Source organism: Numida meleagris, chromosome 3 (assembly GCF_002078875.1).
Source record: "Numida meleagris isolate 19003 breed g44 Domestic line chromosome 3, NumMel1.0, whole genome shotgun sequence".
Taxonomy (NCBI): Eukaryota; Metazoa; Chordata; class Aves; order Galliformes; family Numididae; genus Numida; species Numida meleagris.
This window is the reverse complement of record NC_034411.1, coordinates 88,553,514-88,572,702: the sequence shown is the minus strand read 5'-3', so window position 1 is coordinate 88,572,702 and position 19,189 is coordinate 88,553,514. Positions and strand designations below refer to the sequence as shown.

Below are 19,189 nucleotides of genomic sequence, written 5' to 3'. Positions count from 1 at the left end.
CCTGTACAAGATCTTACTTATTAAACACTTCCCCAAGAAGCAGATTGCTAGAACTCAGCACTGATTCTGCCTTGAGAGATGTAACTGTCTCCCTGTAGTGTCCTGACCACTGGGCTGCACGTTAGCATAAAGAAAGGTTGGGTTTCCCCTGCTCTTTTGCAGAAGCTCTGCAACAATGCAAGCAAAAAAGCAACTTCCAGGGACCAAACCCAAGTGGTTCTGTAGTGTGGTGATTCAGGACCTCACTGGAGAGGTGGAGGGAGTTGTGTTGGCCATGTCCTGAGACTGTCTCATCGGTATAATGCCATATCCTGTTTGCTGTTTTGTTAGCTTACAAAAAATGAGTTTAACTTCTGCTTGTGTTTGCCCAAAGAAAAACTTGTGACTTTTTCTGAGGTCTTTCTGAAGCAGTATGAAAAGGATGGGAGAAGGATTGATTTCAATTTTGGCTATCTGGGTATTGGAAGAGGACAATTAACTGGTCAAGGGAAAAGAACAAATAAAGCAAAGCCTTTCCTCCCTTCATTTTGTTTACAGTGTAGGAAAAGAAGATGAAACTTGAAGAAAGATTTGAAGCAGGAATGCAAATAAGGGTTAAAAAGTAGCACAGAGTCATTTAAAAGTAGTTTAATTCTAAAATGCAGATGTTCTTTAACCGGTCATTTACAAGTTGGGAAAATGAGTAAAGTAAGTATAGGTGATGTTTAAGGATCAGGACCGGGTAATGTACTGTAGTACCACTGTTGAATCCTCACTAGCGGAGGCAGTGTGGTGTCAAAGGGAAACCTGACATAAGAGCAAGTACTTACAAATTTTTAAGCTTGTCAGCAGCAGCTCAAGTACGTGCTACAACAGAATACGTAAGTAAATAAATCTTTCTCCTGTATAAATGCAGCCCTGCAACCCTGGAGATAATTTGCAGCATTCCTCTTCTCCCTCTCACTCTCATTTCTGCTGAAAATTAGTCAGTGGATTACATTAGCCTCTAATGTTTGTTCTCTTCGCTGCTAGTAATGACCTTTATATATAAACATTTTGCTTGAGACTACTATCATTTATTTGTGCTACCTGTGCCAAATGGGATTTTGCTTTGCCACGTCTCTAGTACTGGAAGGCTCTAGCGCTGGAATGTTGCTCCTCCCCTTAAACAGCTGTAGCTCCAAGTAGGTGTTCCTGCCCTCCTGGGTTTTTGATTTCAGTTGACAGCTGTTTTCATCTATTTCCTTATTTATTTATTTTTTAAGTCAGGAACGGTGCTGAGGCATTCAGGCAGCATTCTTGGGCATACATGTTTTTGTTGCAGAAGTGGCTCATTCAAAGAATGAGCATCGTTTTGGCCACTTTCCCAAGAGAAAATCCTGAGTTTTATCAATCCGACTGGTTTGGCTTAATTCCATTAACTTTTCTTTGTAGAATCAAGAGTGCCACTTGCTTTGTAACAAACAAGCCCTCCTGGGTCACACTAGCTATTCTTTTCAGTGACTTACTTGCTCATCTCTGTGGTTTGTTTTTTCTTTCTTTCTTCTTGCATTGGCTGACATGAACCCAATTTTGTCAGAATGAAGTGTTGGCGTGGCTTTATTTTTTATTTATCTATAAATATATGGCTGGGTGGAGGAGGCTCGGTTAGTTTTCCAATGAGAAAAGCGCTCCATTCAAGACGTATAAGAGAAACCTCTATACATTCCTTGATAGTAAGAAAAGCTTCAATTTAAGGCTGGAAATTGCCACTAAAGAGAAAGTGGTAGGCTCCGTTAGTGCTGATGCTTATGGAATTATTTGTCTCATTGAAGCCCTGTTAATTAGGCTGGCTTAACTGAGCAGTATTAAAAGTGTTGCCAAGATACCCATAGAGACGTCGGGTCTGCAATCAAACCCTGCTATTACAGCATGCTGTGGGGATGTTCTGCTGTGCCCCGGGTTGCTCTACGCAGGAGCTGTAATGTGTTTCAGTTCTTGTTACAGCTTTTCAAATAGAGACTGAACTCTATTTGTTATAATATATTGGAAACATTTCTGGTTGGTGTATACGGAAGCCCTAACAAGTATTGCTATATATGTTTGCACTTGATGAACTCTCTTCGACATGCTTTTGATTCCCTTTTGTCCCTGTGGACTCTCTGACAGGTAAAACAAATACAGCAGAAAGGAGTTGTTTGACTCTGTGGTAGTGCTCGATAGCATTCATGTTGTGCCTCGGATAAAGGATGAGCAGTTACTGAAAGGGAGTAGGATGTACTGAGCATGCAGGAGTCATTACGTTCTGTAGTTTGAAGGAAAAAAAAAAACAGAGCAAGAAGTTCAAAGAAATGCCATTCGCATAACTGCACTTCATGGTTTTATCGAGGAAACGGTGTCATTCATTAGAAATTGTTATGCAAATGAGAAGCAGAGCTCCTGGATTGCATTTATTTTAAGCAGTCTGTTACAGAAACAAGAGTGCCTTTAGATGTAATTTATTTGTGGCGCAGGTGTGCTTTGCACGTCTAGTAAATAAATGCATCCTTCCCTGACAGCAGGTGAGGTTGGGGCTCCTAAGCCTTCCAATGGATACCCACCTCTTAAGAGCTTTTTAATGATCATTTTGTCTCTTAATCCTTCTGTCTTTTAATTATGTTCCTTTTGTTTTTTTTTCTCATTTGCGATGGTGAAGGATCTCTTGCAAGGACAACTGTTGCCCATGATAAGGTTTTTATCAGGGCATCAATGTTTGTTGTGTGGCTCAGCAGCTACAAACTGGCTGAGAAAAACTATGCGGTGAAACACCTTTTCAGCAGGTCTTGCCAAGTATTTTTTGGACAGTGCTAAGACAGATTGGGATCTCTTCTGTGGAGTGTAATCCTGCTGTGTTTTAACAAATGTGTCTTTAAGTGCTTTTCTGGGCTTCTGTCTGACAGTTGGTTTTGTCATATTAATGAATATTTAGCAAAAATAATGCCTTTGGTTTAGAAGATGTTAGTGGTTGGAAAATGCGATTATGAATTGAGCGATAGGCAGTATATGCGCTCCAGCACCCGAAACAGAGAAAAAAAAAACACCTCCAAAAAAAACCACCCAACCAACCGAAAAAAAAACCCCCACAACATTGAGATGCTCTTTTCCAAGGATGGATCACAGATAATCAAACGGGCCAGTACTGACTGCTGTGCAAAGATGCCTGTGCAGCCCAGAGGCACAAAACTCAAAGTTTGAGGAGTCCGTCAAGACTACACGTAGGTAAGAGTATGGAATTCTGCCCAGATCCCCACCACTTGCAGTCACTTTGTCCAATGCCTGTCTGGAAGAAAGGAAAGCTGTGATAAGGGCTCTCAGCCCTCACTAGGGACGCCTGTGTCTTAGTAGCTTTTTAAAGACTGTTTTTGCCTTTCAGTCAGCAGCTGCTCCTGCACCTGATAAGTGTAGTGCAGGGCTGATGTGACTCGCAGTGCCTATGGGTCTGCACAGGGAAGATGCCCTTTGCATGCTTGGCTGGTGTCATTTGATGGCTCTTGTGTCCTGAGGGCTGCCAGGACGTAGCTTGGGGGTACAGTTAGTGTCCTGCCTGCTTTGCATGCACTGTCCATCGCTGTTGTGCCTGCAATTGGTGAGCAGTTGTTGCAGTATCTGCCATCACCCTTGGACATAGGCTGCAGAAACGTGGCTGTGCATATGTTTGCGTGAGAGGCTGGAGAACCTGATCTTAGAGACAGATGGTGGTTTGCTTCCTTTGTGCTGGAGAGGCTCGAAGTCATGTGCATCACACAACTTTCATTAGTCATTCTGAAACGGGGCCACTCTACAGACAGGAACGTGGGATTTGTGAGGCTGGAAAGGAAGTGTTCCTGGGGGAGAGCAGCTCTGTAACCTACTTGGTTCCTGCAGTCGTCGTCTGTTACAAAGACCTTGGCAGCCCCTCTGTGTGGGTTTTCTGGATCATCCTTTAGAAGTGTCTCTGTGCATTAACTTCCTAATGAGCCCTGGTGTGTAATTAGGATGCTTTTAATTACCCTGATGGATAACCTCACCCCATTAATGATTTTGAAGCAGGCACTCTGGATTTCACTAGCGTGTATCTGCTGTGGTCTTTAGTAGCTGGCTTTACAGTTAGTGTTTGCATGTAAAAAATTAAAGTGTTCTGATGCAGTTCTGAAAGAGGTCTGCTAACTGATTCCAGTCAATAACTTCAGCTCAAATGACATGAACAGCTTCCAGTGTAACTTTTACATTCTGTTGTTGCTCATCACTTATTGTATTTGTGTGAGTTTTATGAATATTCTTCTGACACTGAGATTTTTCTTTCAGCCTTTCTTCCAACTTGTGAAGTTACGGAAACTTGGACTTAGTGATAATGAAATCCAGCGGCTCCCTCCAGAAATAGCGAATTTCATGCAGCTGGTGGAACTCGATTTGTCTCGAAATGGTAAGCCGCAAAGTTAATTGGTTTGATTTTATACTGCCGTTCGACATGATCTACAAAGCGGGGTTAGTAGCATTTTTCTGTCTCTGAAGCTGCTATCTATATGTTGCAGAATGCTTTTCTTGTAATGCATGGATTTACCTGAAGTTCTAGACAGAAAGGAGGGAATGAGCAGAGGAGGGGCAGTGGTAGAAATGCAGTGATAAAATAATGCTTGACGTTAGTTCTGCCTTTCTGAGAGCCTGCTTTATTTTCCAATTTATAGAATGCTTTAAAACCTATTTTTTATCTGTCACTATGTTGATTTCTTTCCCTGAGCTCTCCAAAATGCTTAGAATTTAAAAAAAAAAAAAAAAAAAAGAGGTTGGGAGAAAAGAGGAACTTCTATCTGTCCAAAAAAAAAGTACCTGTGGGTTAGAAATCCAGTTCTTTTTTTCTTCCTACTCCCCTCTTTGCCTGTCATTAGCAAGAGTTGGAGTGCTTGTGTTTCTAGTTTTGCTTCTAGTAGAAGAATGTTATTAAACATGCATCTCTCTGCTTGCAGAGAGAAATTCAGAAAAGGATGCTGGGAGAAACTGTATTTTAAAATATGTTGTTGGAAACCATATGGGTTTGTTGTTAAGTTGCTGATGCTGCTTATATTGTCCTAAGCCATGGCAGAGTGAAACCAGGTTGGACTTTGCCTTTTTTTTCTCGTATCCTGGTGAACTTAACAGTTCTCAAAGAAGGTCAGGGCCTGCTGGATCACCTTTTAGCAGCCTTATGACCCAGTGGTCTAGAAACGATGAGTCAGTGTTAACAAATTAGAGCAACTGTCAGCTATTTTTGCTTCCTTATACTCCGCGGATATGCACAGAATGCTCTCTGAGGTGTGTGACGGGTGGGCTGGGAGAGGGCACGGCTGTGCAACCTTGTGAATAAGAGAGGGGTGTCACTGAATATTAGGAGAAGAAATAGTGCAAAAGGAAGCCTTGTTTTCATTACACTTCAGTATCGCATTGACTCTTTGTCACAGAAGGATATTCAGTGGTCACCGCACCTTCCTGTAACTATCTGCATTTTGCATCTACCCTTTTTTTGTTTGGTGCTTTTAATGCAATCTGACAATATAACTGATGAAGCGTAATGAGTCTCTAGGCAGTTTCTGAAAAAAAAAAAAAATCTGTGAACCATATAATGTTATGCACATTCGCAAACCTTGTAAGAGAAGAAAACCAGAAAGAAATCATCTGAGAAACAGAAACATCACATTAGTTAAAACATTGTAGAAATACGTGAGCATTAGTTGATGCGGTATTTTTGGCTACTGAGTTTGGCTGAGATTGGTGCCTCTGTGATAGATCTCAGTGAAAAGGAAATACTGTGTTGGCTGAGTAGTTCTTTCTGCAAATGAATTACTAGCTGCAAAAGAGCTGATGGATCAGAGCCATGTGAACTATTGTCAGCCTGACTTGAAAGTTGGCTTGAGAGCTCAACTGTAACAAGAACAGATGGTGTGAACATTTATGGCCGGGTAGATGCATGCATGTCATGAGAAGTTACTGCACGAGGAAGTGTTTTCTAAAGTGATGTGTTGGACTAGTGCAGGTTGCGGGAAGCAATTTGTTTCCTACATCCAAAGTTCAGTGTTAATCACGCGTTTTATTGCGTTACCGATTCCTGTCTGTGATTCACTGCAGAAGGTGACTGGTACTGCTGTCCCAGAGGACACGTCGCCGTTAACACCGATTTGACTCTTCAGCTTAAAACCAAAGCACGCTGTGAGGTGGTACGGGGAAACCACTGCAGAAGATGACTGATGTTACTTTCCACCGTTTAGTCATGTTTTGGTTGTGTCGCAACTCATTTGGCTCTCCGAGTTAAAAGGCAAAACACACACCATATGTGATGCTGCAGGGGGAAATTCTCACACGAGATTTTGGCTGTTTGCAATATTTTTGTTTCTTAGCTTTTGTATTTTGAACCCGACTTCCAATATGTTAGATCTGCAACCTGCCAAAGATTTCTCCCGTTCAGTGGTTTGTACTTCCTCACTTCTTCTTTTTCTAATTACCAAACTACTTGGGAAGAAAAATAGGAACTCTTTGTATTCCTTTCAGGCACAGAAAAACAGCCCGGCTTTTCAAAATGCTGTATGCTGCATGAATAGGAAAGTGTGATGGTGACATCTGAACTTGGGAAATAAGAGATCATTGTTCTGTGTTTTTTGTTATTTTAGCTGTCTGGTTCGCTGCGCTAATTGCTTTCAGTTCTGGCCATTCTGTTTCCTCAAGAGCTTAAAAATGCAAATATAAATTCATTTAGTGATCTGTGTACAGGAGAGCCCTTTATATTTTAACCTCTCCTCGGAGGAGGAGGATGAAAGTCTTTTGAATAAACAAAGTACTTCCATTTCTTTCTTAATAAAATGGTAACATGTCATCCTTTCTTGTTACCTTCTAGTCCTTTGGTCTGCATGTGATCTTTGAAGTTCCCCGAGCTGATGTGCCAATCGTAGGGCTGAACTTTGGGACGCTTCCAGGCCATGGTGGAAGCATTTTCTCTTCATTTTCTACATTGGTGAAGTGCTGTATTTGGAGGTGGGTCGATGCCCTCTGGCAGGATCCCTCCTGGCTCTCTGGCACTGGCTCTGGCTGCCTGTGCAGTGCAGCGTTACGTGCTTTCAGCGTAGCTCTAGTTCATGGGCACCCAGAAAAGGTGAACAGGGAAACTCTTTGAGTGTGGCTTTCTTAAATTCCCGGGTGCTTTACAATGTCTGAGACATGTTCATGTATGTTAAGACTGAGCTATGTAGTTGATCTTTTAAGCAGTTTTTGGTTAATGAGTGAGTATAAAACTACAAGAATCCCTCAAAGTAAATGTAAAAATCTTTTGCAGACATAAACTTGATGTTCCTGTGCTCTTTCCTTTCACTGCGGGGAGCGTACACGAATGCACTCTGGTTACAATAAGCGAGACAGCCTTACTGGTGCAAGGGGAGGAGGATTTGGGGGAAAGCTAAGAGCCACGGAACTTTTCCTTCTTATTTGCACGTTAATGCTATTTCTTATTCCTTTATTCCTCACCCTTTATTAGGATGAGTTCCTGTGGGTTTCATAGGAAGCATCCCCACTGTGTTTTCTAGCCTCAGTGAGGCTGATATTAGAGCAGATGCTAAATGAAAAACCCAAATGGAGGAGTATCAGAGGGCAGAGGAAGGCTTTTCTGAATGGATAGCATAGTGAGGCCGAACACTTGCAGGGTTATTTGGCAATGCAGTTCATCTCTGCACCTTGGTCTCAGGTTATTCAAGAAGCTGGTGTGCCGGTTCAAGGCTAAAGAAAGCAGACCTGCTGCTTTTTAACGGCGGGTGCTGGAGCTTTTGGGTTACTGGCAAAGTTGTGTCTGAGACAAGGAGTGTTCCATGTAGCATCATCTGACACGCAGAACTCTGCTGCTCATCTGCTGTGTGTCTGAAATGACTGCTGGATCCTTCCGAAGCCCCAGATTTGGGTAAATCCTGTCCAGGATTCTCACATCCCCAGGAAGTTTTGCAGGGACTCTGGGTTGCTGAAGCAAATGCACGTAGTTTGGGCAGGGCTCCTATGCTTTGCATTGTGTTTCAGAACAAGTCTTGGTCTACGTGGTGCAGAAGAAAGATTCTGCTGTAGGCAGAATAAGAAAAGCTTGTGTGCTATGTGTTTTCCTGCAGCACGTGGGACTAGCTCTCAGTCTCCAAAGACCCTGTGATTCAGAGAAGTGCAATCCCAAGGAGGGAAGATATGCCTGAATTCCTGCAGTTCTTTCTGTGTGCCTCGGTAGGCACTATGCTTAAACTTCCATCTCTCCAGAAGCGCGTGCCGCTGTTCAAAATCCCTTGGCAGTGTAGCAGGCTGCTGCCCATGCTGCTCAACCCACAGAGATTTCTTGCAGCATCCCCTCCTCCTTTTTAATTCTTCACAACCCCTGTGGGCTAAGCTCATAGAGCTTAGAGCCCTGCCATATCGGATTCATTACCACGTTTAATGGCTTTTCTTGTTCTGTAGCTTCTTCCAGACAGGAGGGGTATAGCATGAAGTTTCTGTAGTTAACGTAATGCATGCTGATATGTGGGGTTATATGTGCTGTGTGTGTGAGCTGTGCTGTTGCAGATGCAGTTCATTCCTTTTTGGTGCATCCCTTCTACAAGAATGTTTTCTTAGAAGTTTCTTTGCCTTTGATAAATATTAAATCCTCCAGATTCCACTGATACGCTTTTTCTGATATTGCGTGTTCTTTAAAATGCTCCACAGGTGTTAACTTGCTTAGTAATAGTATTTTTATCTGAAGGAAGTGACTAGCTGGCATACTTTCTCGTAATAGCGTGTTGAAGTGTGGAGTCCTGGATTTTTTATTTTTTTAAACCTCCTGTAGCTTTCCTTGCCTTTGGCAGGTGGTTCAGCAGCTCGTTTCAGCCAGCTGTTTCAGGACCATCAGAAAACCCCTGTGAATTTTCCCACTGGACAGTGGCTGCTGGCCGCTGGCCATCGGTGGTCCCATTTTTCAGTGGGTGGCCAGGACCCTCCCCAGGTGTGGGAGCCCCATTGCGCAGTGCTGCTGTGTGCCCCTGCCTGCAATGAAGGTGAACCCTCGTGCCTGTGTGGGGGATGAGCCTTTTGTGCTTGTGTGCATGTTTGCTGTCTCTCTGCGATAAAAGCCTGGCAGGCTTCTCTGCTGCTGCTCTTTTTGCTCCCGTTAAACATGCTTACCAAGAACTTAGTCATGCAATGGATGTAATGGCTGTGGACCAGCAGATCTGCGCTGCCTGTTGTTCTCTAGCTGGCAGCAAGCCAGTAGTGATCCTCTGTGGAAGCTCTCACTCACCTTTAAGTTTTCTCTTGTGTCCAAGCCCTGAGTCTCAAAGCAGCAGATAAGTATTAAGTGGATTTTAACGGTCTCTTTAGATGGATTATGCTGGTTCTGTTTCTGACTCCTGTCTCTGTGCAGCTGTGATCAGTTACTTTGTGAACTCAGGAGTGATAGGTTTGCTGTGGCAGCTACTAGAGCAATCTGTGTGTGGGCAGATCTTGTTAAGACATATTTGACTCAGCATGATGCTGAGTTCTCAAAACCTCAAAATGGTTCTTCACTTTGATATCCGTTAACGATAATATTTTGATTATAATATGTGCAGTTGGGTATGTGCTGTGGAAATGGCTGTTAGTTTAATAACCATTTCTGCAGCTTCTGGTTAAACTGAGCTTATGACTGTTGATAGTACAGTTGTTCTGGATGCAAGTGTGGTGAAATCAAGATCTGCGTTCTCAAGTCCTGTCTTAACACAATTGCTACATTATGGCAATTATGCAGTAGTTTATGTAAAAATAATTGCAGATTCCTCAGAAGCATCCAAACAAGAGTAACAGCACAGTGTAAGGAGAGATGACCTCCTGCTGCTAAGGGCTGACAGTCTGACCTGTGTCTAAGACCTTTGAGGGCAATTTCTGGCAGCTGCAAGCCGATGTCTCAAATGCAGAGAACCTTTTTTTTACCTTTTCCCTGCTTCCAAAATGGGTTTTATTTGTAGACTGGGGAATTCTTATTTGATGTTATCTTCAGTCTCTGCTCCTCTACTGTGTGTTGGTGAGACCTCCCCTGGAGCATACAGATGTGGAGTCCACAGTACAGGAGAGACATGGCCCTGTTGGGGCACATCCAGAGAAGGGCCACAAAAACGATCCACAGAATGGAACTCCTCTCCTATGAGGACAGACTGAGAGAGCTGGGGCTGTTCAGCCTGGAGAAGTGAAGGCTCCAGGGAGACCTGACAGCGGCCTTTCAGTATCTAAAGGGGAGCTACAGGAAAGAAGGGGACAGACTCTAGCAGGGTCTGTCGTGATAGGACAAAGGGAAATGGCTTCAAGCTCAGGGAGGGTAGATTTAGGTTAGATATAAGGAAAAAGTCTTTTACGGTGAGGGTGTTGAGGCACTGGAACAGATTGTCCAGTGATGTGGTTGATGCCCTGTCCCTGGAGACTTTCAAGGAGAGGCTGGACCAGGTTCTGGGCAACCTGATCTAGCTGTGGTGTCCCTGTTCATTGCAGGGGAGTTGGACTAGATGGCACTCAGAGGTCCCTTCCAACTCTAGGGAATCTGTGATTCAGTTATCATTGTACATTCAGAAACCGATGACAACAACAGTGTTTAATTTCTAATTGATATTACTGCTTTTTATTTGAAGGGTTTATTCTTTTCAGCTACTTTACAATATAATTAAAAGTCTGTTTACAGGTCTTAGTCATCCTTGGAACACCACAGTCACTGCATATTGTGTGATGTGTACATTTTAATCACAGAAGTATTTTAAAGCTTTGTTGAGATGCTTTGTGAGTGCACATGGCTGATATACAGAACATCAGTTAATGCAGCAGGAGAGATGTGTAATTGTTGTTTCACTTCATAGGGCTTCAGCTTGCTTGTTTCTGTTGGGGCACGCACACCAATGCTTTCCCTTTTTATTCAGCTGTCTGCTATCAGAGACATACCTGTCATCCTTTCTGTATAATTACCTCCCTTCTGCCCACAAAATGGGTAAGTATTCCCACAAAAAGGCAAATAACCGCTCTTTTCACTTACTTTCAGAAGTACTGACTGAGAGGAAGAGGCTTGAACGCTTGTTTCAAGTCAGCCTGGGCTGGTGACCCAGCTGTTCTGCAGTGAGAACATCAGCTAGTTAGGCAGAAGCACTCTAAGGCTTCTGATCCTATCCTGCAGTTCCACTCAGTCTACAGTCTCTCATCTACCAGCTGCCGCTTTTTCACCTTTGCTGCAACCTCAGATATCTCTCAGCTTCTCCAGCATCTGAACCCTCTCCATGTAAGTCCTCTACCTCTCAGCTTGGCGCTAGCGGCCCTGACACAAGTGTGCTGGTACGGTTCTGGCAGTAAGTAGTAAGCTGAGACATTTCTGTAGGTTAATACTTGCTCAGTGGGCAAGAAAGAAAAAGAAGGCAGCAAGACGTGTGGTGGGGCAGTATGGTATGCAAACAGCTATTTGTTGTTAAAATATTCAGCTGCTAGCTTAGGTTGGCTGCTTGTTTGCCTTCAGAACTGCCTTGTGTCCTTTGTGCACTCCTTTTCTTGCGGTAGATGGTTCTTACCTGACAAGAATGCATGCTGTGAATGTTCTCACAGTAACGCTGGTGGTGAACACCTGGAAACCATGGGATATCCCACCAGCGACTGTGGTAGTTTGTATAGTGGCAGAACACTACAGCAGGTAATGATAAGCTCTTGCCTGTGTCTGGCAATCAAGCAAGTGATTTTATTTTTGTTTGGTGCTAATTGGTAGTAAGGCTCCCTTGCTGCAGATTAGAAGAAAACAGGTTTTTCACTCTTCCAAATAGTTGCTTGCTGACAGTGGTGTGTTTGTGTGGTTTTTTAAATGATTTTTGGACGATTCTAATCTCTAGTGGCATGTTTTCTTTATTGTCTTCTGTACCTCTATTGAAGTTAGTCTAAAACCTGCTTAAAGCACACTATCATCTTCATATCTTAAAGGTGAATTTTAGGGATCAATTCTTAAAGAAAAGTGCTGGGGATGAAAAACGTCTACTGCAGACTACTAGATTTTTTTTTCCAACTTATTTGAGTTGTAAAGAAATTATCCAATTTATTTCCAAATGCAGTGATTTTTCCATCACGGTATATTCTGCCGGATTTTACTGTTTTTCTAAGGGAACTGTGCTGGTGTAAGTATCTAGCAACTTTGATCCTGGTGTCTGGCTTCATCCAAATTCAAGAGAAGACATAAGTTTTAAGGGTGGGGCTTTTCTGAATGCAGCAGCCCAAGCTGGAAACAGAAACCTTTGGTCAAGCATTAAATGTCAATCTGTATAGGAGTGACATAAAATAAATACTTCAGTTTGTGGCTAATCTAGATTAGAGATCATAAAATGAGGATCTGCAAACAGGCTTTGTTCGCTCTTTTCTCTGCAGAGCTGCTTGGGGCTTTTTATGGAGAAGGTTGGATGCCAATAAATATGCAACTTTTTTGTTGCAATGCTTACACAGTATCTGTCATCCACAGCTTCTCAGGTAGAATACTAGTTTTAACTTTTTTTTTTTCTTTTATAAAATATTTAATTTCTACTACCTTTGAGGTCCAAGAGAGAAATCCTCATAAAAGCATCTCCTAGCCTTGGTTAACTGTTTTGCTGATGGGTGCTGATGAAAAGCAGAAGATCCAATTCCTTGCTGAGCTCTGGCTGTTCTGCTGAATTCATCTGGAACTGTTGTTTCCGTGTGATCTGTCTTTGAATTTCCCTTAGCCCCAGCCCTTTTCTTTTCTTCATGTTTACCGTTTGCAGCGCGTGATCCCACATTTCTGATTGTTGCTGCAGCAGAGGACAGTCTGTTGATTTACTGCTTGTTAATTATTGGAAAAAAAACCAGCTTGTTTTTAAGTCTTTACACAGTTTTCTTTTAAGTAACGTGCCTACTCTCCATGTAGCTGTGAAATGCTCTTTTGTGAGCAGTTTTTTTTCCCTGTTTCTCCCCTCCCTTGAAAAAGGGAAACGTACAGTAACAACGAGGAGGAAGAGGTACACTTACTTCACTTCAGTTTGCTGTTAATTAAATAGTAAGGGATTTGGCTGAGAAAACCCAACCTGAACCTGTTTGTGTATTTTCCACGAAGCTGTAAGGGCGGTTCTTAAAAGAGCCATTTCTTCTGTGTTTTGTATATCCTCAGCCTCAGAGTTTCAAAAGGAAAATGTTACAACTTGTACAAGAGCCACTCAATCATAATAGGCTTTGCAAGAACAACACGACTCCTGTCACATGTTGTCCCAGAAATTGTAACACTTCAGGTAAAGAGGTTGATTACTTCATCCTTCAGGGCTTGTAGCAGAGCCTTCTGACTTTTAGAATGAAAAAAAACCAACAAGCTTATCATTCCACATGTCATGATCTTAACGTGGAAATGGGGGGAGGTTTAACCCTTCTCCAGCCGTCCTGCTGGAGGAAGCAGCCCCTCAGGAAGCAGCTTTGGGAAAGGGAGAGAGGTGCCCTGTTGGTGTCTGTGAGATAACAATCTCCTCAGCTGGGCTTTGCAGCCCAAGAACCCTTTGCAAAGACAAATAAACATTTGCAGCACGAATTCCTCCTTAGGAGGCATTTGATTAATTGAATAGTTTGCTCCTCTAGACCTTGGAAGGTGGAGGAGGTGGTGAGCAGGGTGGAAGAGCTCTTACAAAGGCAGGCTTCAGCCTTCAAGCCTCTGTGCTACGGATGGCAAGGAGGACTGCTTGGAGATGGTTTTAAGCTGAAAGAGGGGAGATTTAGATTAGCTATTAGGAAACTCTTTATGTAGAGGGTGCTGAGGCAGTGGCACAGGCTGCCCAGAGAAGCTGTGGATGCCCCATCCCTGGAGGCGTTCAAGGCCAGGGTGGATGGGCCCTGGGCAGCCTGAGCTGGTGGGGGGCAGCCCTGCCCACAGTAGGGGGGTGGCACTGGGTGGACTTTGAGGTCCCTTCCAACCCAAGCCATTCTGTAAAAGGGAAGGGAAGCCTCATGACCCCCGCATTGCTCAAGCACCACAGTGCTCAATGATTTAATGGGCTAGCTGGGCCTTTAACTCGTGCATATAATATATGCGTAATGTGAGAAGAGGCAGGGGAAAAATCTTCCATGTATTGAACAGGATGAATGTGATCTGTGTAGTGTCTGGTTATCTGTCTCCTGAGGGATAGTGCTGCCTTGTTTCATAGTTTTTGAGTCTGGGATGGATTTACTGGGTATAAATGTGGTGTAAGCTCTTCAGCCAGCCCCACCAAAGCAGAATGCTCCGTGTTGCCTTTGCAGCTGAAAGCAGCTCTGGTCTAATGGTCCTCTTGCAGCCTATGACCTTCCTGGCCATTGCTGCCTCAATACTGACAATTGGAAATGATGTTCGCTGTTGCAGAGTATGTAAAGAATGCTGGCCATGTAGGTTTTGGATAAAGAAAAGAATGTTGCCAGTTTTTCAAATTTTGTATAACGGCACAGTAAAAAAAAAAGTGCCATACAAAAGGTTTTATCAATTTAATATGAAGATTGTCTTCCCCCCCCTCCAGCCATCAGAGGAAGGGAAGAAGGGATGAGAAGGAATTGGGACATATTGCTGTTGTAAAAAGCTTCAACAAAAATAGATTAGCAACAAGTAAAAGGATTTTTATAAGTAATTCTCGCGCTCAGAGAGTTCAGAATTCCCTAGGACGATGCACATCTGAAAAGGCATCTTGAATTGAAATGTGTGTGTCTATGTATATATGTATATGCCCTCTTATGTACATGACTGACATTTTTTGCTGGCATGAATTTTTTCCTGCCAGTGCATTTGCATTGTCATACGTCACAGGGCTTATGCTTGGTTTATAGCTTTATTATGAGCAGTTCTGCACAATCTGTATGCCAGAACATCTGGGAGCATCATATAAATGTGGCGCATTCATCAGTATGTGGTATTAGAAGAATTTTAGATATTTAAGTAGGATTTGAATTGGTTATCCAGCAGTGGCAAGAAAAGCATTCAAACTTACTGCTACAGATATTGGCAGAGATGTATGTGTTAATGTCTAACAAAATCTAGTAGTAAACAGTAATGGCAAAAAGTGCTCAATCCACTGGGAAATAGATGGACTTCTTTATGTATTTGGATATACCGTGTTTCATTTCAGCTAATTATGCCAATGTTTCTATTATGGACTGTCATCTCCTGTGCTATAATAACCGCTCCAGATTTTTCTGTCATATACTAAAATGCTCCTTGCCTTTACTCTTCTGAGCTTATTTGTTCAAAATAATCCTACAGTAGTCTTCATGTGTAGTGATAAAATATCTGCTAGTAATCTGCTTCTGTTCTGGCTGATAAATCTTTTTAATATTTATATTTCAACCTTGTTTTGCTTACTGAACATGTAACAATCCCCAATCCAAAGAGATGGACTGAATTTTTTCTGTTCTTCGTCCAGTTTGATAGAGGAGAAGAACAAGTCACAAAAGCATCCTGCAAAAGGTGGGAGGAAAACACACTTTACATGCAAAGAAAAAGCTTAATATAGAAGTGGAATTTCTCTTCTTTTTCTTATATCTGTTGTCATTTTTTACTGAGAAGTTTTGCTCATGTAATGATTTTGTGTTCTGGAATAAGTAGGCTGGGAAAACGTGCATTAATTGTAGGACTGATTTTGTTGTTTGCAAATGCATCCAAACTATAAACAGTTTGTGTGCAGCTGTATAGCAACTAATATTGAAATAAATTTTATATAGTTCAGATAATTAACTATTAGCTCTTATGGATAATAGCTAAGACTTGTAAAAGAAGGAGAATATCAAAATAGTTTGGCTTGAGAATGCGTAGAAATAGAAGAGAAAATATTTATGGTGTGACAGTGAAACCACACATTGATAGAGGAAATCAATAGCATGCATAATTTCAGAGACTTTGTGTTGTCACTGAAAATTTATCTGCTGCTTTAGGTATGTATATGTGTGTATACATAGGTAGTTTTTCTAAACAATTTAAAACAGTTACTTGAAGTTTGCTTTTTACTTAATTAGGGAGAATGATTCACGCACAGTGGGTGCATCTATACACCAAAGAGGTATGTGTGTACGTAGATGCATGTATAAATGTTGTGGATGCGGACTGGGCTGCAAAGACACAAGTTACTTTGAGTCTTCTGAGGCTGTAAAATAGCAATGTCCCTTTCAGGAGTGCTAAGGCAGTGACAAATATTACACGGGCTCCCGTAGTTCAAAACAAAGATCTACTCTGAATTAATTGAGGCTCGTGTTAAATTATGTGTAGTTTTGATGTGGGGAAGGGGAGGGGGTGAGCAAGTGGGACAGAGCTATTAAAAAGTAAAAGAAAGTGAGCCAATGCTGTTCTATTCATTTTCCAACTGGTTATCCAGATAAGGGTGGTATGAGGAATATGGCGGATAATGAACTTCTGAACTTGCTGCTGACTAGCAGAGCTCCGTGTCCGTGCTTGTCATTGCTGTAACGCCAGGCAGAGGTTGTAATGTCTGCTGAGTGTAGGGAGGACCTTTGTCTTCAATAATCCCGTTGTGTAAATTCAGTCTTCTACAGATGGTGCTCACATAGAGGACTGATAGGAATAAAGGCAGCAGCTTTGCTGTCTGTAAATGCAAGCTTGATTTTTGTTTTGATTTCATGTGCCTCTCTGTGTAGGGAAAGGGGAAGTTTCCAGTTCTGCGTGCTGCTTGTATTCCTTAGAGCACTTCTTAAAGGGAATGCTTTCACATGAGTGCGTAAAAAGAAAAAAAAAAAAAAAGGAAGTTCTCTTTTTGGTAGGACTGAGCAATGTCCCTGCAGTGACTTCAGTACTTTTACTTTCTGTGGTGTTAGTGGCAGTCAAATGCTTTTAAGTATTTCGTGTGTTGCAAGAATTTATTACTTTTGATTATTCAGTCAGGCATTCATAATGAGTCTTTTTTTTTCTTGTAGTTATTTAGATATCACTATTCCCAGCTGTTTGTCCGTACCGTAGGAAAGGACACTTCCACTTGTGAGGAGATGAAATAGATGGAATACTATGCAGAAAGAATGGAGATAGGAAAACTTAAGGAATAGGAAGCACAAGTCTGATTTTTATTTTAAGATTTGACTTCTTTTCTTTTTAAACCCCCCTTCCAGGTGAATCATATCAATCTAAGTTGTTAAACAAGGAAACTGAGCATATCTGTTTCTTACACAGCGGGCCTGCAGGCTGCTCAAGAGAAGCCTGAAGTAAGAGGCCCTGAAGAAAATGTTGTGTTTAAGGTGGCATGACTAGCTTCAGCAGATAGACATATAGTATTGGAGGTACCAGAAAAAATCTATTTTCATGTATAAGTAACTCTGATTAGTTTCTACCTTTCCGTAATAGTATGCTAGCACTGATGTGGGACCTGTTGATTTGAACAATGTTTTCAAATCACTTGTCTTTAGTGTGGTTCTGTTTCCATGAGTGTGAATTATGAACAAAGAGACTTGCATATTCTCTTCTTCCTTTCCTTGCTCTTTCTCCCCCTGTACTTTCTGCCAGCACAGATCGTGAGTGTGTATTGATCAAATTACAGGAGGTTCAAACTTTAATTGGTTCTTTGGAACAATCTTAGAACACCGAGAATCTGTTTTTTGCTGGACAGAGACTGATGCAGATCAGTCCAAGCACAGGTGAGTAGTCTAGGATCAGGAAAAATGGTGCAGAACAGGAGAGCGCAGTGGGATTTGAAAAAGTGCAAAGCAGCTTTGTGCTGGTGGCTGCTCTTGCTCTCGTTCTTGGACATGAAGCAGTCTTGCATGTTGAAATGTCTTGAAAGATACCAAGATAACTCCTTGCAGGAGCAAGTTACCGAACATAATGAGGCAATAGTTTCAGTGCAGACGCTGTACAGTTCTTGATGATGTTTTTTTTTTCCTTTTTCTTTTTTTTCTTCTGCAGATATTCCTGAAATACCAGAAAGCATCTCATTCTGCAAGGCGCTACAGGTAGCAGATTTCAGTGGGAATCCACTAACTAGGTAATTTCCACCTTCTTCTTAGTACTTGCCATACCAGAATTACAATCTTGCTGTAACAATTACAATTTTAAATGAGCCCTTAAGAATTGTGATTTAGGATCTCTATGAAATCTTGCCAGCAACATCTGTCACTGGCAGGGTCTGTAGCAAAAGTTCAGATTTAAAAAGCAATGAGCATTTTCACTGGGAGGGGATGAAATTTGTTAGCCGACCAGGAAAAACGCAAATCTGATTCTCTCCGAAGTAATTTTCATTCCTCTTTTTAAATGCATAGGAAAACCACTCTCATACCTGGGAGAGATAAGGCGATGGTAAGCACGAATGCACTGGCACAAACCCAGGTGCCTGACAATTTGGTATAGACTGTAGCTCAGCTGCTGCAGATAATAGCTTTTCCTAATGATTAAAGCTTAGACTAGTGTTTCGACACTCTGCTGTCAATTGGGACACAGTGACGTGCAGTAACATGTAGCAAAAAAGCACTGCATCCATCAGTGGCTGCTGCTGCTGCTCCTGGTCTGTGTTCTGCTGGAGTCTGGGGATTACGCACTTACAGAAGAGGTTTGTTTACATTGCTCTGTTCCATTTGCTGAAGAGTTTGGAATTCATGTAGTGAAACGAGACCGAAGATAACAAGGGGGAGAAGAGGTGATCTGCTAGCTGGAGCCTTTGAACGCTGTTTGGAGATCCATTTCCTAAACCGGCCTGTGCCACAGAGCTCCTTTGTGATGCTTAGAAATTCACATAAACCAGAGCATTCACAGTGGGCGTTAACCGACTCTCTTTGCTTTGCGCTGAGATAGGCTGGGAATACTTGCACGATTAGCTGGCTGGCCCGGGTGCTTGAGTGGTAACAAACAGCTGAGTGTCTGCAATATCTTAAGCTGCTCCAGCGGTTTTGCAGGGCAGCTTCTCCCACATTGGCAGCTGAGATTCTTCAGGGCTGCGCTTTGAATATAGTGCATAGTGCATTCTAAGTTCTCTGGAAATTCGGATCTCTAAGCATTAAAGGGACACTTGTGATCTTAATCCCCGTGCCTCTGTAGCCCATTTATATACTGAGGATAATAATACCACAAAAATCTGGTAAAGCAAACTGAAGCTGAGCTGATGTTTAGATATTAAAGTGATGAGAGTCAGTGCACAGCATTTTCTCAGAGATGTGTGTGCCGTACATAAAGCATAGAGCTGCATCTCGTATTATTGAAATAGAAAATATTAAGCAGTAGGATGTTAGCTATCGTTCTCCATTTTGTGAACCGTAT

General features: G+C 42.2%; 1 protein-coding gene across 3 annotated transcripts in view; it reads left to right on the top strand.

Annotated features, from left to right (window-relative positions):
* The window catches only part of LRRC1 (leucine rich repeat containing 1), a 62,155-nt gene that overhangs the window by 5,133 nt on the left and 37,833 nt on the right, over positions 1–19,189 (top strand). For all 3 annotated transcript variants that reach the window (XM_021390156.1, XM_021390155.1, XM_021390157.1), the window contains exons 2-3: positions 4,282–4,399; positions 17,846–17,924. In XM_021390156.1, coding sequence (XP_021245831.1) covers positions 4,282–4,399; positions 17,846–17,924 — 197 coding nt within the window. The remainder of the gene's footprint in view (positions 1–4,281; positions 4,400–17,845; positions 17,925–19,189) is intronic.